Source organism: Salmo trutta, chromosome 3 (assembly GCF_901001165.1).
Source record: "Salmo trutta chromosome 3, fSalTru1.1, whole genome shotgun sequence".
NCBI classification, from domain to species: domain Eukaryota; kingdom Metazoa; phylum Chordata; class Actinopteri; order Salmoniformes; family Salmonidae; genus Salmo; species Salmo trutta.
Window position 1 is genome coordinate 42,941,692 of NC_042959.1, and position 23,177 is coordinate 42,964,868.

Genomic DNA, 23,177 nt, shown 5'->3' on the forward strand with positions numbered 1-23,177 from the left:
ATGCCACACCTGTCAAGTGGATGGATTATCAGAAAATGTTCACTAACAAGGATGTAAACCATTTCTGGGATCTTTTAATTGAGCTCATGAAACATTGGACCAACACTTTACATGTTGCGTTTACATTTTGGTTCAGTAATAATGAGCAGATATTAAATAATGGCTGTTGTCTCCTCCAGTCTCTGCATCTGGGGGCATAGTGTCTATCAACAGGATGCAGATATCATCAGCCTGAAGGAGAAAGAGGAGTTACTGGGTGATAAGGGATGCATGTCAAAATATATATATTGGGATGGGGATTGTAGTGAGCAGACTACGTCATTGTAAGTCAGACACTTAGTTGTGCAACTAGAAAGATACTATATAAATACATCCACATCTACCATTATGAGCAAAAAAACATATGAGAGCTCTCTTGCTTATGTTGAGAATCATCAGAGAATACTGACCACTTCATTAGAACTTGATCAAGAAGGCCGCAATACCCACGTGCTGTAGAGGAGATATGAGGGGAGAAGTGACAGAGAAGAGGCCAGGAGAGAGAGGGAAGGAGCGAGAGATTAAACCTCATCATGACTTGTCCAAAGACTGATAACATCCAAGCTGTTCCATGTCTTGGATTTTCACAAGGTCACTTTCATCACAGTGTGGGTGTTTTGACAGAAACCGGTAGTCCAATTCAGAGTTACCAGTTGGATTATTTTCTGTAGGAAAGGGACCAACAACAGTTTAAAAAAAACTTTCAGAAAAGAGTATGTTAGATTTATTGATAGCATTTTCAATAGTTTCTGTATTATACTTCTAAATCCATATGGTTATGCTTCTCATCAAAGCTCATAAAATGTTTAAGGTGCACACAAGCACCATTGTCAATCAAAATGTAGAGAGTAGAATATAACATTTAATCTCTGTATTTAACCAAAGTGCTGTACCATTGAGGATCTGCTGCATGGTTTGTCGTATTGGATCCTCTGCTCAGCTGTGGGAACATCGCCTGGTGACGTCATTGGCCTGCAGCTCCACTGTAGTCAGCCAGGTATCTCTCTGGTAGAGAGGCAAGGAATCAGCAACGGTGGCATCATTGCTTAGAGACTGAAACACACAGGATGACCTCAGGTAAGAGGCATGTGAACACAAATGGTAAATGGCACTCACGCCAATGAACAGCACACCAGTGGCACACAATATCAGTAACAATGGAGCAGTAATCATAGTTCAATGTTCACAGTTAAATTCACAGTCAATGTACAATAACTACTCACTCAGTAATGTTAAATAGTTAGGTTGCAGCTGTGACAGTGACGACAGTCACACCTGGATCCAATTTACTGACTGTAAATTGCTCTGAATAAAAGCGTCTGCTAAATGACCAACATGTAAATACAAAAATGAACACTTGCAAAGCACTCTGGGTATTTTTTTAATGCGCTCCAGCCTTAAACAAGACCCAATTTTGTCAGGCCGGACCAAATCGGAACCAACCCTAGGCAAGTCTATGTTTGGGCCAAATCAGGGCCGGTCCAGACCGGACCAAATCTGAACCAAACAACGTCTGTGGTTATAGTCATCTATACATTTTCTCACATATTCAGAGTCCACCGGTTTAAGAAAGTACAAAACATAATATATGTTTACGTTATTAACCTACAGTGCCTATAGGTATTAACCCCCTTGGACTTTCACATTTCATTGTGTTACGAAGTGGATTCAAATTGATTTAATTTAGATTTTTTTCATGATCTACACTAAATATTCCAAGCAGAAACATTTTAAAGTGGAAAAGTTATTCTAACAATGAAATTCATAAAAAGATAAAACAATAATACATATTGATTGGATAAATATGCACCCCGAGTCAAAACATGTTATAAACACCTTAATCAGTGATTATAGCTGTAAGTCTTTTTGAGTAAATCCCAAAGAGCTGTGCACATCTGGATTGTGCAATATACTTGACAAAATTGTGTGCGTGTGTGGTGGGGGGGTAAAGGACCCTCAGGGTGGCATGCAGGCAGTGTTTTTTGTGTAGCTAAAAATATCACGGAGTCAGTCAAGTTAGCCCATAATCATTTTCAGTCAAGTTACCCCAAAGGTCGGCAGATGGCGATATTGAAGTATGCATGCAGCGGGCTATACACTAATATCCCTCGTGGACTGGTTTCGTACATAAAACATTCTCCATTCTGTAATATTCATATGTGAATACATACTGAATTATAATTGGATGCATTTTACCGCCGTATCCTACTGTGCAGTGATTGGTTAAGACCACCCAGACGGTTAGGGCATAGTCAGTTGATCGTGGTTGGAGATAGGCGAACATGTAGTTGTAGCTAGTTAATAAAGAGTTATGTCAAGAAACATCCTGTAGTTCTGCGTTTTATTATTTGTACAAAGCGTACAAAACAAGACATGGTGTCAGAGTAAATGGTCTTAAAAGATGGATTTTTCTGGAGTTCCTTCACCTCGAATGGACTGGGAGTCTACAAACTTACCCGATGCATGGCGTAAGTACAAACAGCATGTGGAGCTAATGTTCACGGGTCCTTTGAAGGAAAGAGGAGAAGAGGAAAAATGTAGCTACCTCCTCCTCTGGATCGGTGAAAAAGGGAGAGATATTTACAACACATGGACACTTACCGAGGCTGAATCAAAGGCACTGAAAACATACTACGATCGTTTTGAAGCATATGTTGTGCCGAAGACTAATACAATTTTCGCTAGGTACAAATTCCATGAGAAAGTACAGGGAGCTAGCGAGTCTTTTGAACCGTTTGTGACTGAGCTGCGTCTGCTTGTGAAAGACTGTGATTATGCAAACAAGGATGAGATGGTCAGGGACCGTATCGTATTTGGAATACACTCACCGCGAGTGAGAGAGAAACTTTTGAATGTTGGGTCTGAGCTAACGCTGGACAAAGCTATCGACATAGCCAGATCTCACGAGCTAGCACAGGCTCAGATGAAAACCATTTCGCGCCGCAGCACGAGCACATCACGTGAACAAGCAGTGCACGCAGTCAGGCAGACATCAAAGCACACCTCCGGTGCCCAGAGAGCGCGTTTCAGAACGGAGAGAGACATAACTCCAAAACAGAGCGACACAGACTCAAAACGCCCCAAAACATGTGGATATTGTGGATACAAAGTGCATGGCGAACAAGGAAATTACCCAGCTAAAGGCAAACAGTGTACTAAATGTGGTAAATGGAATCACTTTGCAAAAGTGTGCAGAGCTTACCGTGGAAAAACAGTACACACAGTGAGTGAAGATGAAATGTCAATCAAAGAGTCAAATGATGATGAACTGTTTATTGATTCAGTGACACAAAAAAGTCACATATCAGAGACAGAGCAAGCCTTTGCTGACATTGAGATAGGAACACAAGGCACAAAGCTAAAGTTCAAACTAGACACTGGTGCACAAGTAAACATTATTCCTCTGAATAAGTACCGCAGCTTGACATCTGAGTGCGAGCTACAGCCCACCATGCGCAGACTGACTGGTTATGGTGGTGAACAGCTCCCAGTAAAAGGCACATGCACTTTCAAATGCAAATACAAGGAAAGTGACATGATGTTGGACTTTTACGTTGTTGACACTAGAGCACCTGCAGTGCTAGGTCTTAAAGCATGTTTAGACATGGACCTCATCAAGCTAGTTTTATCAGTAACAGCACCAGTAGAGACAGGAAATGTACTGGAGGAGTTTGCTGATGTCTTTACAGGAATAGGATTATTCCCAGGAGAATGTACCATTCACCTTGACCCAGACGCAACCCCTGTGGTCTACCCCCCGAGAAAGATTCCCCTTGCTCTCCGTGCCCGTCTGAAGAAAGAGTTGGAGAGCATGGAACAATCTGACATAGTCACCAAGGTTACAGAACCGACCGACTGGGTAAACGCGTTAGTGGTGGTGGAGAAACCACGCACAGGCAAGCTCCGAGTATGCCTCGACCCAAGAGACTTGAACAAGGCTATCAAACGGCCCCATTACCCTTTACCGACGCTAGATGGCATCACACACAAGCTAGCGGGAGCACACTACTTCAGTGTCATGGACGCTAGATCAGGCTACTGGGCTATCAAGCTCACAGAAGAGTCATCTAAGCTCACAACATTCAACACACCGTTTGGACGCTACAGGTTCCGTCGCCTGCCTTTTGGGATTATCTCAGCCCAAGACGAGTTTCAGCGAAAGATCGACGAAGTGTACGAAGGCCTCGACGGAGTTGTGGCAATTGTGGATGACATCCTTGTCTATGGTCGAACCAAAGAAGAGCACGACCGAAACCTCCGCGCGATGCTGCAAAGATCCCGCGAGAGAGGAGTCCGGCTCAACCCAGAGAAGAGCACAGTCGGCGCTACAGAGGTCAGCTACTTCGGACATCTTCTCACAGCGAATGGAATCAAGCCAGATCCACAGAAGATCTCAGCCATAAAAGAAATGGAGCCACCAAAAAACCGTGCAGAGCTGGAAACAGTGCTTGGCATGGTCAACTACTTATCCAAGTTCGCACCCAGCCTCTCCAATGCTAATGCACCCCTGCGTCAACTGCTAAAGCAGTCCAGTGAGTTTCTTTGGGACAAGCAACACGACATTGCTTTCCAGAATGTGAAAGACTTGATCACGAGAGAACCAGGACCAATCCTTGCCTACTACGACCCCAACAAAGAGCTCAGACTCCAAGTGGACGCGTCGAAGTATGGACTAGGTGCAGTGCTACTGCAAGAAGGAAAGCCCATCGGCTACGCTTCCAAATCTCTCACAGACTGTGAAATCAACTACGCTCAAATTGAAAAGGAGCTCTATGCCATTCTATTCGGATGTAAACGGTTCCATCAGTACGTATATGGACGACAAGTCATTGTGGAATCCGACCACAAGCCCCTTGAGTCAATCATGAGGAAACCACTAGCTGCAGCCCCGCCAAGGCTACAGAGAATGATCCTTCAACTACAAAAATACGACTTCACAATCACTCACCGTCCAGGCAAAGACATCCCTGTCGCAGACACACTCTCCAGGATGTTTCTTACCTACAAGGACAGCAGCCTCAGTGAAGGCATGGACATGCAAGTATACACTGTGTACAGCAACTTACCAGTTAGTGACACAAAACTGAAGGAGATCCAAGCAGAAACAGGAAAGGACTCTCAACTCACACAGCTGAGGGAAGTCAAACAGGATGGATGGCCTGAGGAGAGGAGAAAATGCCCTCAGAGCGTCTCAGAATTCTGGAACCATCGTGATGAACTATCACAGATCAACGGAATCATTTTCAAAGGAGAGAAAATCATTATTCCTACCAGTCTCAGAGAAGAGATTTTGACAAAGATCCATGCTGGACACATGGGCATGGAAAAGTGCAAACAGAGAGCACGGGACATTATGTTTTGGCCTGGAATGTGCAAACAAATAGAGGACATTGTTGGTAGATGCACCATCTGTCTTGAAAGACGCCCCTCAAACACCAAAGAGCCAATGTTACCTCACTGTATCCCAGACCGACCCTGGCAGGTGGTGGCAACCGATCTGTTCACCTGGAACAACGAGGACTACATCGTAACAGTGGACTACTACAGCAGATACTTCGAACTCGACAAGCTTCACAGCACCACATCTGCAGCTGTGATACACAAGCTAAAAGCAGCCTTTGCCAGGCATGGCATTGTAGAGACTTTAATATCTGACAATGGGCCCTGTTACAAATCAAATGAGTTTGAATCCTTCACAAAAGCATGGGAGTTCACACATGTCACCACAAGCCCACATTACCCTCAAAGTAATGGCCTTGCTGAAAAATCTGTGCAGATTGCTAAATCACTCATGGACAAAGCAAAAGCAGACAAGAGAGACCCCTACCTCAGTCTCCTTGAATACCGCAACACTCCAGTTGACAACTTCAAATCACCAGCCCAGCTGTTGATGAGCCGCAGACTTCGCTCAACCCTTCCCAGCACCAACCAGCAGCTGCAACCTGAGGTCGTCAGCTACAATGAAATGCATGGAAAACGTGCACAGAGACAACAACAACAAAAGCGATACTACGACAGGTCAGCTAGACCACTGCCACCACTGATCGACGGAGAGTCAGTTAGAATCCAGGAGCATGGCCTCTGGAAACCAGCAGTCGTCATCCAGCCAGCTGACACTGAACGTTCATATTACGTCCGCACAGCAGAAGGAGCAGTGTACCGCCGCAATCGTCGTCACTTACTGAACACAAAAGAACAACACACTGATGAGATGAACTGTTCCCCTGAAAGAGAACGTGATGGACTAAACACACACACAGCACAACATACACCATACTTACCTGCAACACCACAAGAGCTGTTGACTGACACAGAAGCATGCTCAACATCATATCGCACAAGGTCAGGAAGAGAGGTCAAGCCCAGAGCTGTCCTCGACCTGTGAAATGTCAAAGGGTGTAGGCGGATCGCTGCCCTAAAAGAGTTCCAGACTGTAAACTTGTTATTGAAAGTTCACTTGAAATGCTTTGGTATTGTATTTGTTTGAAATGTTAAGATGTCATTTCTACAGTGAAAGCTGAGTTGCTGAGAATCCCTTGTTCTAAAAGTAACAGTATGTTGGATCATTGTTTCAGAGTCTATGTTGATTCAGTTGGTGTGTTATGCAATATAAATGGTTACTTACCATGAGTTCAAACTACAGAGCATGTATTCAAAAGAAAAGCTTAGAATATGTAAACATTTGTATTTTGTTTTAAAAGAAGGGGGATGTAATATTCATATGTGAATACATACTGAATTATAATTGGATGCATTTTACCGCCGTATCCTACTGTGCAGTGATTGGTTAAGACCACCCAGACGGTTAGGGCATCGTCAGTTGATCGTGGTTGGAGATAGGCGAACATGTAGTTGTAGCTAGTTAATAAAGAGTTATGTCAAGAAACATCCTGTAGTTCTGTGTTTTATTATTTGTACAAAGCGTACAAAACAAGACACATTCAGGCTGCATACTTTCTTTATGAAACACCATTTTCCACCACCATGCTAGAGTAGCTAATGCTACTTCCTGATGTTGCACCCCTCTCTCAGCCAGGGGTAAACAACAGACTGCTGCAACCTGAATGGCTGAACACGATGCACAACATCCGGATCTAGCATTCCTAGGCATTAGCCACTAGCAAGGTGGTGGAAATGGTGTTTCATAAAGAAAGTATGTATATTTTACCCCGCTTTTTTTCCATAAAATTTAGTTAAGGAGGAAATCGACACCTTTGTAGCCGGAATGGAGAATGTTTTATGTATGAACCGGTCCACTAAGGATACAAGTCTATAGCTGGCTGCATGTGTTCCCTTTGGGCGGTAAGATGAAACGGCTCAATATCGCCATCTGCCAACCTTTGGACTAAGTCAAGTGGGAACTTTTTACACGGAACGGAACTTTATTCACGGAGTGGTTTCAGTGCTGCACAATAATGGCATCTGTGGAAAAGGCACATGTGGAGAACTCAGCAGGGATATTAGGTACACTAATTCTTTTTCTTAGAATTGTTCAAAAGAAGTAGCCAGCTAGCTCGATGATTAACCTTGTATCGTTGGTCTCTCCCAGACCCAACAGACGGGACTCAAGCCGGTAGCTAGGCTAGCTATAGCATTGGCACTCTAGCATGATCAGATAATATATGGCTGTACGTTAGGTATAGTTGGCTAGCTAGCGTTAGGTATCTAAAAAGTTACATTTACATTAAACCCTATGAAGTTAAGTAGGCAGATCATCTAGCTAGCTACAGTACTTGCTTTCATCCGTCTTCACTCTGCATTTGAAACGTTAAATGGCATTAACGTTAGCTAGCCTATGCGACGTAACTTGGCTAGCATATGGAGCTAACTTAGATAATTGGCTAGAAAGCTGTCTGTGTAAGCCACACATTTGATCGAATCAATAGTTAATGTAGGTAATAGTTAATGAATCAATAGATTGTAGCTAGTGTTTTATAGAGAAGCATGAATAATGATAACAAAGGGTGTTAAATGTCTATTAGGTTAAGCTAGATATGAAGTGGCAGAGCTAAATTGTTTTGAATTTGCAACCGATTAGGCCTAGCTATTATTTGTATAAGACAATATGATAAATGCCTTGTTTTCAAACATCAGAAGAGGACTTTGAGCCCCAGGAGGACCACAGCGCTGAGAGTGATGATTCTGACAGAGGGAGCGATGGAGAGGGGTCAGAGGATGGTGGAAACGATGGAGAGGGATCAGAGGTTGAAGGAAGTGAAGAGGAGGATGGAGAGAGTGAAGGGGAACAGGCTGCAGATGGAGGGAGCGAAGGAGAGAAAGAAGAGGGTGAAGGCAACAGGGAAGTAGATGATGTAGACACCAACCCCAATGCTGGATGGGCGGAGGCCATGGCCAAGATTCTGCAGAAGAAGACACCGGAGAGCAAACCCAGCATCCTGCTGAAGAACAAACAGTTGGACAAGATGAAGGAGAAGCAGAAGAAGGATAATCTGGAGAGGAAGAAACAGGTACTGAGTGTTTTTTCATGTCTGTAAATGTTTGTGTGCATAGTCCTACTTGTTTGTTTGTGCATGTACCTGTATCTCAATTTCTTGCTTTAATGAAAACATGTATTAAACTGATGCTGGTTATTGAAATCAGATAGATGATAGCCTGATAACAGAAATGGCCTAAGATCAGTTCACCTGAAGTTGAATTGCACCCATGACATTTATTCAGTACAGCTTGCCTGTATGTGCGTGCATAATTACTTTTTTCCTGGCTGACAGATTGATAAAAAGCGAGCATGGGAGATGATGTGTCGAGAGAAACCAGACTTTGTAAAAGACCGAGAGAATGAGAGGAACCTGCAGAGAGTTGCTACCAGGTACATACACACTTGTGTGCCGCTAACAAACCAACAGTGCCTTCACATCCCTTGACTATTCACATCCCTTGACTTTTTCCAAATGTTGTGTTAAAGCCTGAATTTGAAATTGATTACATTGAGATTTTTGGTCTCTACAAATTAATAGAAAAATGAAATGCTGAAATGTCTTGAATCAATAAGTACAGTGCATTCGGAAAGTATTCAGACACCTTGACCTTTTCCACATTTTGTTACGTTGCAGCCGTATTCTAAGATGTATTAAATATAGTTTTTTTCCCCCCTCAATCTACACACTACCCCATAATGACAATGCAAAAACAAGGTTTAGAATTTTTTGCTAATTTATAAAAAATAAAATGCAGAAATACCTTATTTACATAAGTATTCAGACCCTTTACTCAGTACTTTGTTGAAGCACCTTTGGCAGCGATTACAGCCTTGAGTCTTCTTTGGTAGAACGCTACAAGCTTGGCGCACCTGTATTTGGGGAGTTTCTCGCATTCTTTTCTGCAGATCCTCTCAAACTCTGTCAGGTTGGCTGGGTAGCGTCGCTGCACAGCTATTTTGAAGTCTCTCCAGAGATGTTCGATCTGGTTCAAGGCGGGCTCTGGCTGGGCCACTCAAGGACATTCAGAGACTTGTCCCGAAGCCACTCCTGCATTGTCTTGGCTGTGTGCTTAGGTTTGTTGTCTTGTTGGAAGATGAACCTTCGCCTCAGTCTGAGATCCTGAGTGCTCTGGAGCAGATTTTCATCAAGGTTCTCTGTACTTTGCTCTGTTCATCTTTCCCTCAATTCTGACTAGTCTCCCAGTCCCTGCCGCTATTTAACCTTTATTTAACTAGGCAAGTCAGTTAAGAACAAATTCTTATTTACAATGACGGCCTAGGAAAAGTGGGTTAACTGCCTTGTTCAGGGGCAGAACAACATTTTTTTTTTTACCTTGTCAGCTCAGGGATTCGATCTAGCAACTTTTCGCTTACTGGCCCAACACTAACCACTAGGCTAGCTGCCGCCCCATGCTTCACCATAGGGATGGTGCGAGGTTTCCTCCAGACGTGATGCTTGGCATTCAGGCCAAAGAGTTAAATCTTGGTTTCATCAGACCAAAGAATCTTGTTTCTCATCCTTTAGGCGCCTTTTGGCAAACTCTAAGCGGGCTGTTTGGCCGGGCGGCCAGCTCTAGGAAGAGTCTTGGTGGTTCCAAACGTATTCCATTTAGGAATGATGGAGGCCACTGTGTTCTTGGGGGGCCTTGAATGCTACAGAAATGTTTTGGTACCCTTCCCCAGATCTGTGCCTCGACATAATCTTGTCTCAGCGCTCTACAGACAATTCCTTCGACCTCATTGCTTGGTTTTTGCTCTGACATGCACCGTCAACTGTGGAACCTTATATAGACGGGTGTGGGCCTTTCCAAATCATGTCCAATCAATTGAATTTCCCAAAGGCGGACTCCAATCAATTTGTATAAACATCTCAAGGATGATAAATGGAAACAGGATGCACCTGAGCTCAATTTCGAGTCTCAGCAAAAGGTCTGAATACTTATCTAAATAAGGTGTTTCAGTTTTTGCTTTGTCATTATGGGGTATTGTGTGTAGATTGAGGAATTTGTATTTATTTAATCGATTTTCAAATAAGGCTGTAACATAACATGGAAAAAGTCTAGGGGTTTGAATACTTTCCGAATGCACTGTATTCAACCCCATTGTTATGGCAAGCCAAAATAAGTTTAGGAGGGAAAATGTGCGTAACGAGTCGCATGATAAGTTGCATGGACTCACTCTGTGCAATAATAGTGTTTAACATAATTTTTTAATGACTGTCTTATCTCTGTACTGCACACATACAATTATCTATGAGGTCCCTCAGTTGAGCAGTGAATTTCAAACACAGATTCAACCTCCGAGACCAGGGAGGTTTTCCAATGCCTCGCAAATTAGGGCACCTGTTGGCAGAAAGATTACTTTTTTTTTTAAGCAGACGTTTAATATCCCTTCTGGATGGTGTATCAATACACCAAGTCGCTACAAAGATATAGGTGTCCTTCCTAACTCAGTTGCCAGAGAGGAAAGAAACCGCGCAGGGATTTCACCATGAGGCCAATGGTGACTTTAAAACAGTTAGAGTGTAATGGCTTTGATTGGAGAAGGCTGAGGATGGATCAACAATGTTCAATGTTCAACAATCGTTAAGGACTGGGGAGTTTTTCAGGATTAAAAAAATAAACAAGAATGGAGATGAGCACAGGCAAAATCCTTTCCACCAGACACTGGGAGACAAATTCACCTTTCAGCAGGACAATAACCTAAAACACAAGGCCAAATATACACTGAAGTTGCTTACCAAGAAGACAGTGAATGTTCCTGAGTGGCTGAGTTAGTTTTGACTTAAATCTGCTTAAATCTATGGCAAGACCTGAAAATGGTTGTCTAGCAATGATCAACAACCACCTTGACAGAGCTTGAAGCATTTAGAAAAGTATAATGGGCAAATATTGTACAATTCATGTGTGCAAAGCTCTTAGAGACTTACACAGACAGGCTCACAGCCACAGATCTAAATTATTAGATCTGGAAAAAATCCCATGCATTATATGATTTATGCTAAATATAAGCATCACAAAATATTGCAATTATTCTTAAAGTGAATTGGCTTGAAATTCTACCAGAATAACAGTGTGTTGTATGTACCTCTCTTCTCTACAGGGGAGTAGTACAGCTGTTCAACGCTGTGAGGAAGCACCAGAAAACGGTGGATGAGAAGGTGAAGGAGGCGGGTGGCTCGGAGAGGAAGAAGGCCAAGCTCCTCTCCTCTGTCTCCAAGAAAGACTTCATCAACGTACTGCGGGGCACAGAGGGGGGCAGCGAGGTCGTCACCAAGACAGAGAGACAGACGGTGAGTTTCATCCCCCTCTCTCTCCAACTATTGATATGTTGTTTTCCCGAGTTGGTCTTCGGGCAGGGGTTAAAGTCGTCGTGTGTCATCGTCGTAAAGTTAACCTAATCTATTGGTTAGCTTGACGTTCTGTGCGAGAAATAAACATTTGAAACAGACTCTGGGACAGTTGTCGGACAATAGATCCCAAATTCATACAACCGCTACACAATTGTTTTTTAAAAAGCAACAGATCAAAAAGTTTAGCTGAAAATTTCGATAAACAATTTTTTACATTATAAGCAATGCGCACACGGCAGTAGGCTACGTGCAAATGTTCAAATATGTTCCGAATGTTCCAACCCAAAAGTAAAGATACCTTCATAAAAAATGACTTGAGTAAAAGTCTAAAAGTTTTTGGTTTTACATCTACTTCAGTATCAAAAGTAAATGTAATTGCTAAAATATACTTAAAAGTAAAACTATGAATTATTTAAAATTCCTTATATTAAACAAACCAGATGGCAAGATTTTCTTGTTTTTTTAATATTTATGATAGCTAGGAGCACACTCCAACCTACACATCATTTACAAACTCGGCATTTGTGTTTAGTGAATCTGCCAGATCAGAGACAGTAGGGATGACCAGGCATGTTCTCTTGATAAATTAGTGAATTGGACCATTTTTCTGTCCTGCTAAGCATTCAAAATGTAACAAGTACTTTTGGGTGTCAGGGAAAATGTATGGAGTAAAAAGTACATTTATTTTCTTTAGGAATGTAGTGAAGTAAAAGTTGTCAAATATAAATAGTAAAGTACAGATATAACAACCCCCCCCCCCCCCCAAAAAGAAACGATTTAAGTAGTAGTTTAAAGTATTTTTACTTAAATACTTTACACCTCTACCAACATGCAATTAGCAGGAAAACACAGTTCTCAACAACACAGGAGAGCGGTTTCATGTGACGGAGATAAAAATATCTGTTACAAATGTAGAAAGCGGGGAGATCTAAACATGCAACAATTTGCATGGGTTGCTAATATGACTAGGATTGTTCCTTTGGCTAATTAATAATGAAAGAAAGTTGATTTGAAAACCAATAGAACATGAGAGAGATGCTGTTTTCAGTGGCGGATGAAGAAGTGGGTCTGATTTTGGCTAGGCTTCTTTGAAACAAGTTAACCTGTCTGGGGTATGTGGGACGATTTCGTCCCACCTACGTAACAGCTACTGAAATTCCAGTGGCGCGATTTTTGAATCGTTAGAAATACTATTACTTCAATTTCTCAAACATATGACTATTTTACAGCTATTTAAAGACAAGAATCTCGTTAATCTAACCCCACTGTCCGATTTCAAAAAGGCTTTACAACGAAAGCAAAACATTAGATTATGTCAGCAGAGTGCCCAGCCAGAAAAAATCAGACAGCCATTTTTCAAGCTAGCATATCATGTCACATAAACCCAAACCACAGCTAAATGCAGCACTAACCTTTGATGATCTTCATCAGATGACACACCTAGGACATTGTGTTATACAATACATGCATGTCTGTTCAATCAAGTTCATATTTATATCAAAAAACAGCTTTTTGCATTAGCATGTGACGTTCAGAAAACGCATAACCCCCGGCAAACTTCCGTTGAATTTACTAACAGTTTGCTAAATTACTCACGATAAACGTTCACAAAAAGCATAACAATTATTTTAAGAATTATAGATACATTACTCCTCTATGCACTCGATATGTCCGATTTTAAAATAGCTTTTCGGATGAAGCACATTTTGCAATAATCTAAGTACATAGCCCGGCATTACAGGGCTAGCTATTTAGATACCCACCCAGGTCAGCATCCACCAAAATCACATTTCCTATAAGAAAAATGTTCTTACCTTGCTTGTTCTTCATCAGAATACACTGCCAGGACTTCTACTTCAATAACAAATGTTGGTTTGGTCCCAAATAATCCATCGTTATATCCAAACAGCGACGTTTTGTTCGTGAGTTCTAGAATGCTTCTTCCCGGTTTCGCGCATGGCGCATTGGCGTGTCAAAAATGTCTAAATATTCCATTACCGTACTTCGAAGCATGTCAACCGCTGTTTAAAACCAATTTTTATGCCATTTATGTCGTAGAGAAGTGATAATATTCCGACCGGGAGTATGCATTGAGCCTAAACAGCCGAATAAAATTTCTCCTCAGAAGCGACTCATGCACGCGCATCATTCAAAGGTCCTCGGAGCAGCCACTTACAAAAGGCGATAATCTGTTTCAACCTGAGGTTCCCTCGTAAACCTTCAGTTATTTCGCGGGCTCTGAGAGCCTATTGGAGCCCTGGGAATTGTCACGTTACAGCTAAGATCCTTACTTTTCAATAAAAAGATGCAAGACGCACGACTCCTTGTCAGACAGGGTACTTCCTGCTTGAAACCTTGTCAGGTTTTTGCCTGCCATAGGAGTTCTGTTATACTCACAGACACCATTCAAACAGTTTTAGAAAATTCAGAGTGTTTTCTATCCAAACCTGAACAATAATATGCATATTCTAGCTTCTGAGTTGGTGTAGGAGGCAGTTAAAAATGGGAACATATTTTTCCAAAATTCTCAATACTGCCCCCTAGCCCAGACAGGTTTTAAGACATGTCTCATAAAATGACAAAAAACATCCGGTTTTTAAAACAATTACTTTGATGGTTAAATAGTTTCAAAATGCTAATTGACTGAAACAGTCAATGCACAGCAATTGTGGGAAAAACACTTTTGAAAGCGAAAATTATAGTTTTTCAATTGAATTATGAATAATTATTATTATTAATAACAATCAGGATGTGTCCAATGGGGTAAATGCAGAAGGACAAACCCCATGCTTCAGCCTATGTATTTATATCCACTATGCTGCATCAGTTGGGTTACAGGTGATAATGCTTATTGCTAGTAGCACTTCTGATAATATAGACCTCTCATACTCAACTTGGGACCTCAAAGCCAGTTCCACAGCTTTTCTTTCATTGTTCCCCTCTAGTCGAGGACTGATTTTAGACCTGGGACACCAGGTGTGTGCAATTAATTATCAGGTAGAATGGAAAAACAGCCGTCTCTGGACCTCATAGGGTAAGAGTTGAATAACCCTGATGTAGACAATGCATGGTCCAATATAAAAATATTTTATACTAGTATGTTATTGGGCTCATTTATTGAGGTGGAAATTATATTTTAAATGTGGTCAGGATCATTTTATTTTCATTTGTTTTGGGTAGAATGTCCATTTAAAAAAAGTCACCAGAACTGAACTTCTCAGTCCTTCTACATAAAAATTATCACGGGTGAGAACACTGGACCCCCTAAACAAGGTGACTGGAATTGGTCAAACTCGCAGTTTAGTACATATACTAAATGATCCTTTTTCCCTAACAGCATGATGGTTATGACTTGTTTTTACATGAAAGGGGAAGTTAACTTGGCCCCGCAGACAATCGAGCTGAGATCGATTTATGTTTCAGTCATGGAATAATTTTTTTCTTAAACACCTGTCTTCTGGAGTGTTTTTTGCTCTTAATCATCTATTGGTCAGGGGTCCATACTAGATAAGCATTTAAGAGTCAATGTGTCCTTTCAAATGTGTCTTTTCTCTTTCCATTAATTGGATTGCAACTAGGGCAGTCCCCGACTAAAATTAATCTTGGCCGACCAAGAGTCGTCTGTTCTTTCAATTCCAAATTTTAAAACTTGTATTTTTCCATATATAGTATAGACACATCCTATGTGTTTTAATCAAATCAATTATATGCACTGAGCTTGTCTGATGCTTTAAGCGAACATGTTTGATGAAATAATTAATACACACACATGATTAGAGGGAGTCCGATGGCAATTGATTTGATTGCTGGGCCTGGCTCAGACTTGCTGGACTGTGTTATAAAAAATTAAGGACTGTGACTGCGTGACAAGCACCCGTTGTCTCTCTCTCCTCCCTGCTGCAGCGACCAGCACAGAACATCAACAGTGTGTATCGCACTGTCCGTGTTTCTGAAGCTGCAACATAATTACAGCCATTTCTGACTGAAGTTATGTTACCGACATCCCTAATGTGTTAACTATAAGAGGTTAAGGAAAAACATTCCCTATTCCCTCAACCCTTGCATTCTTTACGTGATACATGTATGCATCGCATGCACATGACCACTAGGGCCTGACCTATAGCATATCATAGTAACATCAATAAATTGGTTATAACAAGGTCTGAACACCGTAACACGTGACAGCAAAATGGATGCAGAGGATGTGACAAACTCGAAACGGGGGGAATGTTTACTGATTGCTCTGGAGGTAAAAGTGAAGTCAGATGTGCGAAATAAAACCAGTTGTGGAAAATACCGGAGATCAAGCAAAAGAATGTAAGGACCAAGTGCTAGGTGCATTTTATGTGTGCCAAACAGGTGCTGTTAAATTATATTGTAATCTTTCTGACAGTTTGGAACAGTGTAAACAACACTAAATAAATTATAAGTGTACCAGAGTCTGTTAAGGTTGTGTTTTTTTAAACCCATTATTACAGCAAAGACTCAAGTCGCATTAATTGTGAATACAATTTCTGAAATGAATGGTTTAGGCCTATTTATTGTTTATGCTAATTATTCAATGGTCGCTTTATTATTTTATTTTAAAGCAAATGCTTCATTGCATTTCAAATCATGAATGTCTCGTACGCTGTGTGATGACATGAATGAACAGATGATTGATTGATACAGTAGCCTATATACAGTGCATTCGGAAAGTATTCAGACCCCTTCCCCTTTCCTATATTTTGTTACTTTACAGCCTTATTCTAAAATTGATTGAATTGACTTTTTCCCTCATCAATCTACACACACTACCCCATAATGACAAGGCGAAAACATGTTTTTGAATTTTTTTTGCAAGTTTCTACAAAATAAAAAACAGACCTTATTTACTTAAGTATTCAGACCTTTTGCTATGAAACTCGAAATTGAACTAAGGTGCATTCTGTTTCTGTTGATCATCCTTGCGATGTTTCTACGACTTGATTTGAGTCCACCTGTTTTAAATTCTATTGATCAGACATGATTTGGAAAGGCACACACCTGTCTACATAAGGTCCCACAGTTGACAGTGCAAATCAGTGCAAAAACCAAGCAATGTGGTCGAAGGAATTGTCCGTAGAGCTCCGAGACAAGATTGTGTCGAGGCATAGATGGGGAAGGGTACCAAAAAGGGTACCAAAAATGTCTGCAGCTTTGAAGGGCCTCAAGAACCCAGTGGCCTCCATCATTCATAAATGTAAGAAGTTTAGAACCACCAAGACTTCCTAGAGCTGGCCGCCCAGCCAAACTGAGTAATCGGGGGGATTGGTCAGGGAACTCGATGGTCCCGATGGAGAACCTTCCAAAAGGATGACCGTCGGACAACCATTGGGGGAACAGCACTCCACCAATCAGGCCTTTATGGTAGAGTGGCCAGACGGAAGCCACTCCTCAGTAAAAGCACATGACAGCCAACTTGGAGTTTGCCAAAAGGCACCAAAAGTACTCTCAGACCATGAGAAACAAGATTCTCTGGTCTGATGAAACCAAGATTGAACTCTTTGGCCTGAATGCCAAGCATCATGTCTGTAGGAAACCTGGCAACATGCCTAGGGTGAAGCATGATGCTGGTGGTGGCAGCATCCTGCTGTGGGAATGTTTTTCAGTGGCAAGGACTGCGAGACTAGTCAGGATCAAGGGAAAGATGAATGAATCAAAGTACAGAGAGAGCCTTGATGAAAACCTGCTCCAGAGCGCTCAGGACCTCAGACTGGGGCGAAGGTTCACCTTCCAACAGGACAACGACCCTAAGCACACAGCCAAGACAATGCCGGATTGGCTTTGGGACAAGTCTCAATGTCCTTGAGTGGCCCAGCCAGAGCCCGCCTTGAACCCGATGGAACATCTCCGGAAAGACCTGAAAATAGCTGTGTAGCTATGCTCCCCATCCAATCTGACAGAGCTTGAGAGGATCTGCAAAGAAGAATGGGAGAAACTCCCCAAATACAGGTGTGCCAAGCTTGTAGCGTCATATCCAAGAGAACTTGAGGCTGCTTCAACAAAGTACTGAATAAAGAGTCTGAATACTTTAAAAAAATACTGTTTTTTGGTTGTTTTTTTTAAAAACTAGCAAACATTTCTAAAAACCTGTTTTACTTTGTCATTATGGGGTACTGTGTATAAATTGATGAGGGGAAAAAATGGTCAATTTTGGAATAAAGCTATAACCTAACAAAATGTGAAAAATTAGGTCTGAATACTTGCCGAATGGCCTGTAATTATTGAAATATAAGCCTACAGTGCCTTCAGGAAGACCCCTTGACTTTATCCACATTTTGTTACGTTACAGCCTTATTCTAAAATTGATTAAATAAGATGTTTTTTCTCAGCAATCTACACACAATTCCCCATAATGACAAAGTGAAAATAGGTTTTTAGACATTTTTGCTAATTTATCTAAAAGATTAAACTGAAAAACCTTATTTACATACAGTCAAAAGTTTGGACACACCTTCTCATTCAAGGGTTTTCCTATATTTTGACTGTTTTCTACATTGTAGAATAATAGTTGAAGACAAACTATGAAATAACACATATGGAATCATTTAGTAACCAACAAATCAAAATATATTTTAGATTCTTCAAAGTAGCCACCTTTTGCCTTGATGGCAGCTTTGCACACATTCTTTCAACCAGCTTCACCTGGAATGCTTTTCCAACAGTCTTGAAGGAGTTCCCACATATGGTGAGCACTTGTTGGCTGCTTTTCCTTCACTTTGTGGTCCAACTCCACCCAAACCATTTCAATTGGGTCGGGTTATTGTGGAGGCCAGGTCATCTGATGCAGCACTCCATCACTTTCCTTCTTGGTCAAATTGCCCTTACACAGCCTGGAGGTGTGTTGGGTCATTGTCCTGTTAAAAAAAGAAATTATATTCCCACTAAGCGCAAACCAGTTGGGGTGGCGTATTGCTGCAGAATGCGGTGGTAGCCATGCTGGTTAAGTTTGCATTGAATTCTAAATAAATCACTGACAGTGTCACCAGCAAAGCACCATCACACCACCACCTCCATGCTTCACGGTGGGAACCACACATGCAGAGATCTTCCGTTCACCTACTCTGCTTCTCACAAAGACACCGCCGTTAGAACCAAAAATCTCAGATTTGGACTCATCAGACCAACGGACAGATTTCCACCAGTCTAATGTCCATTGCTCGTGTTTCTTGGCCCAAGCAAGTCTCTTCTTATTGATGTCCTTTAGTCGTGGTTTCACTATCCAACGCGGGAGAAAGCGCATTTGTTATAATGGCATGGACTGTGCCATCCCCACAGCCTCCGCAATGGATCAGTCCACAGGTGTCTTGTACACCATGATTTTGAATGTTTTTTTTGCTACTTTTCAACTAAAGAAATCTCGGTTGACCAAACAATCGACCAGTTGACTAAATGGGGTCAGCCCTCTTTGCAACCCAATTCACCTGGTAAAATAAGGAATAAATTAAGTAAAAACCTATTTTAGCTTGGATGTAGCATGTGATAAGTAGTGTTTTTTTATCTAATAGACTGATTCTCAAGCAAGAGGGTACTTGACTGAAGTAGTTTGATATGGTGGTAGTTACGGTGCAGAGATCCACTGTGTTGATTGGGAATGTGAAGATGGCCGTAACGGGGAACATAGGCCAAATCCATCTCACAACGTCTGTATAAATATATAAACACAATTGCTGCTCTCATACTAACAGCAGCACCATAGGGACAGTCTGTTGACATACATGTTCATATACTAATAGGGCCTCTGAGCTTCAGGGTTAGAGGGTCAGTGTTATAGCTGGGCTGGCACTGGAGATTGAAGGGCTTAGACTGATGTCCATCCCCAAACTCTTGTGTCCAGGAAATTTTTCCCAAGCCCAAAGCCGGGATTTTTTTCTGTTGACAAACACGGGATTTTAACAATAATAAACTGCGTAATGAATAAGGCAGGTCTGTAATAATTGGCATCAAAACAGCTTATTTAATTGCATGTAATTGAATAAATATGACAATATCCTGTTGTCGTAAGTGTAGTTTCCCTTGATATCCACATGGTGGCACCGTTGGCTTTGGGATGTTGTGAAACTTTCTAGGAGACTATTGTTATGATTTTGTATTTATTTTTATTTAACCTTCATTTAACTAGGCAAGTCAGTTAAGAACAAATTCTTATTTACAATGACGGCCTATACCAGCCAAACCTGGATGATGCTGGGCCAATTGTGTGCCGCCCAATTGGATTCCCAATCACGGCCGTTTGTGATACAGCCTGGATTCAGGGTGTCTGTAGTGACGCCTCAAGCACTGAGATCCAGTGCCTTAGACCGCTGCATCTCAGTTGATGAGACTGAGGAGTTGGGAGTTATTGTGGTGGTCTATTTCTGTGTTTGATCATACACCTGAAGCGGAAATATATTTGATATAAGAAACGGATCATTTATGGATAATAAGTACCATCTTTGTAAAAAAGCTAATATATTTTGTTTGTGTATAGACTGGCAGGGAGGCAGAAGAGAAGCCAGCTTGGAGCGTGCTGAGAGACGACTTCATGATGGGAGCCTCCATGAAGGACTGGGACAAGGAGAGCGACGAGGAGGGGGGCGAGGAGGAGGCACCAGGGGGTGCAGAGGACTACAACAGCGAGTCGGACTGAGCAGACAGGCCCATCTGTGTAAGTATGTGTGACTGAGCACACCCAGGAGTGTGTGTACACAAGACCGTGCCTTTGAGTCCACTGTGAGGAATGGAGCTGAAGGGTCCTGCATCGCTGAGATCAGCTCAACCCAGCCTCCCTCGCCTCTTCCCACAGAGGCAGCCCTACCAGGCCCAAATACCCCTCTTTTGAATTTTCTATATGGAACCAGGAGCTGAAGAAAGACTGGGGTCAAGGTCCTGTTCTGGCGCACAATTATTTGCTGCAGGATCCCTAATTTGTTTAATGCTGGTGCTCTCTGGCTTGTAAATGTCCCACTGAACATTTTTCTGTCTGAACTCTGTTGTATATAGACCTTTTTTCATAAGAGTTGCATGTCCCTCAATAAAAAGCCAGTTGATAAACATTTCCTTTTTCAGTTTTGTGATTAGTTGTTTTTAGGTGAACTGAGGGCGAATGTAGCCTTTCACTGAATACTAATGTAGTTATAGTACTAGTTATAGCACTAGTTTAACTAAAGACTGTCAATGTGTTTATACCATGTGTACAAAACATGCACACCCGCTATTTCCATGACAGACCGACCAGGTGAATCCAGGTGAAAGCTATGATCCCTTATTGATGTCACTTGTTAATTCCACTTCAATCAGTGTAGATGAAGAGGAGGAGACAGGTTAAAGAAGGATTGTTAAGCCTTGAGACATGGACTGTGTATGTGTGCCATTCAAGGGGTGAATGGGCAAGACACAAAAGATTTAAGAACTGAAACTGGGTTTTTCCCGCTCAACAGTTTCCTGTGTGTATCAAGAATGGTCCACCACCCAAAGGACATCCAACCAACTTGACACAACTGTGGGAAGCATTGGAGTCAACATGGGCCAGCATCCCTGTGGAATGCTTTCGGCACCTTGTGGAGGCTGTTCTGAGGTCAAAAGGGAGATTGGTGCAACTCAATATTAGGAAGTTGTACTTAATATTTTGTACAGTGTATCTAGTTTATTTCATCAATTATATATACTGTATATATTTTGTATGTGTTATGGCTGTAGTTATCATATGACAAACAAAATACATGGTAGACATGCTCCCTGTCTGTCAGAGAATGTGAGATGATACCCCTCAGAGAGGAAATATGTGTGTGCCAGAGAGCACGGAACAGCTGGTGACATAGAGATGCTGTCCCCACTACATAAACTTCTTGTTTTGTGACGCTCACCCCGTTTTACACACTGCTTGCCTGCGTGTGTCTACTGGACGGTTGCCAAGGAGACGGCCCTCGCCTCAGAGTGACCCTGAGTGCCAAGTTGATGTGGCGACTGCCCAGTGGCAGTTCTGCTGGCTCCTCTTTTCTCTTTCTCTCCCTTTCTCTCCTTTTCATTTTACTCCCTCTCTTCCTGTCTGATCCTTGCCACACACATACAAGTAGTGGAAATATTTGCAGAGCGCCCTTATCGCCGCAAGGAGAATGCCGCCACGACTCAGCCGACCTGTCTCCACCGCGTAGAACGCTCATTTGTCATGGCAACACTGCGACCTGCCACTATGGAATGCCAGGGCTCTCCTGGCTCTATTGACACACTGCTAGAGAACCAGCCTGCTATGTCATCTCATCCTCTTCAGTCTATATGGTATTTCCCTCTGTCCCTCTTTATTAGGTCCAGCTGTCCCTTTGTTGCTCTAACCTGGGCCATGTTCATTAGGCACAGAATGGAAGAAAATCTAGGTAATCAGCAAGGCGCTACCTGAATTTGCCCAATCAGACACACTTGTTTTTGTTTTCCGTCATTTTGTCAGTATGCCTAAATGAACACGACCCAAGGGTTTTCCTGAGCCGGTGTACAGGGATTGTAGAAAAGGAGTTACTAATACAGATTCACTGGGTGTAAAGGAATGATATAGGGGTATCTGCAGGTGCAGAAGGTGATTAAACATGACAGGGTCAACTCACTACATATGTTTAGAGGGCTTAAAGTAATAATGGTGTTCTGTCTGTGTTACTGTACCGTATACACTGACTGAGGTCATGGTGTGTTCAACACAGTGAGCAGGTGTTGGACAGGACATGCAGGAACTGCCCTCCCTGTGTGAGATACCTACCTCTACTTGCACTGCCCTCCCATGCACCTTACACACACTCACACCTCTTGTTGGCCTAAGATGTCTGTGTGGGTACTGATTTAGTGACATCTGGTTTACACCAGTAAGGCTGGGCTCTGAGAGAGTTTCTGAGAGCCTGTCACAGCTGATGAACTGCAGACTTTGGTTTGGGTGGAGTGGTGTTGGAGGTGTGGGGGCAGGGTGAGAGAGGGAGGTTTTAGCAGAGACAGGAAAAAAGCCTTGGCAAAGGATGAAAACAGTGGGATTTTCTTGGGAGCGTAAATGTAAATCAACCTGGTGCATTATGACTGTGGGAGTGAGAATACAAGAAAATAGAAAAATAGAGTGGATGCGGGAATGTCCATGGACTCTCATGGCTGACATGGTACAGTCCCCCTAAGACAGGTGCAGGGATGAAGAGAGTGCTGTAGCGTACCACTCCCTAACAAAGACCCAGGGGAGAACCATTCTAAACCTCCCCCATTTAAGAGCTGCATAAAGAGTTTAAAAAAGAATGGGCATAAAAAATAACACCTTCACTTGTAGTAGTGATGATGTTTTTATTTAAGTTATTTAAACCTATGGGAAGCCGTATTCTTGCC

General features: G+C 42.1%; 1 protein-coding gene and 1 long non-coding RNA gene across 6 annotated transcripts; one reads left to right on the forward strand and one right to left on the reverse strand.

Annotated features, from left to right (window-relative positions):
• Positions 1-54: 54 nt before the first annotated feature.
• Positions 55-6,365, reverse strand: LOC115164877 (uncharacterized). Of its 5 annotated transcripts, none has more exons than XR_003870009.1 (4): positions 6,321-6,365; positions 933-1,092; positions 450-704; positions 55-231 (listed from the first exon to the last, which is right to left on the reverse strand). It is a non-coding gene; the product is annotated as an uncharacterized LOC115164877 (long non-coding RNA). The 5 variants fall into 5 exon arrangements; XR_003870008.1 differs by lacking the exon at positions 6,321-6,365 and adding an exon at positions 3,242-3,283; XR_003870007.1 differs by lacking the exon at positions 6,321-6,365 and adding an exon at positions 2,641-2,681.
• Positions 6,366-7,398: 1,033 nt separating this feature from the next.
• LOC115175543 (RRP15-like protein) lies at positions 7,399-20,884 on the forward strand. Its single transcript, XM_029734837.1, has 5 exons — positions 7,399-7,503; positions 8,134-8,507; positions 8,769-8,866; positions 11,579-11,768; positions 20,320-20,884. Exons 1-5 carry the CDS (start codon positions 7,455-7,457, stop codon positions 20,476-20,478), a joined length of 870 nt encoding a protein of 289 aa, XP_029590697.1. The 5' UTR covers positions 7,399-7,454; the 3' UTR covers positions 20,479-20,884.
• Positions 20,885-23,177: the final 2,293 nt, after the last annotated feature.

Bases quoted from the DNA above. Each gene is read 5' to 3' on its own strand.
- LOC115175543 (XM_029734837.1), top strand. From the start codon at position 7,455: ATGGCATCTGTGGAAAAGGCACATGTGGAGAACTCAGCAGGGATATTA. The intron at 7,504-8,133 runs GTACACTAATTC...TTCAAACATCAG, and splicing joins GAACTCAGCAGGGATATTAG to AAGAGGACTTTGAGCCCCAG. The intron at 8,867-11,578 runs GTACATACACAC...TCTTCTCTACAG, and splicing joins CTGCAGAGAGTTGCTACCAG to GGGAGTAGTACAGCTGTTCA.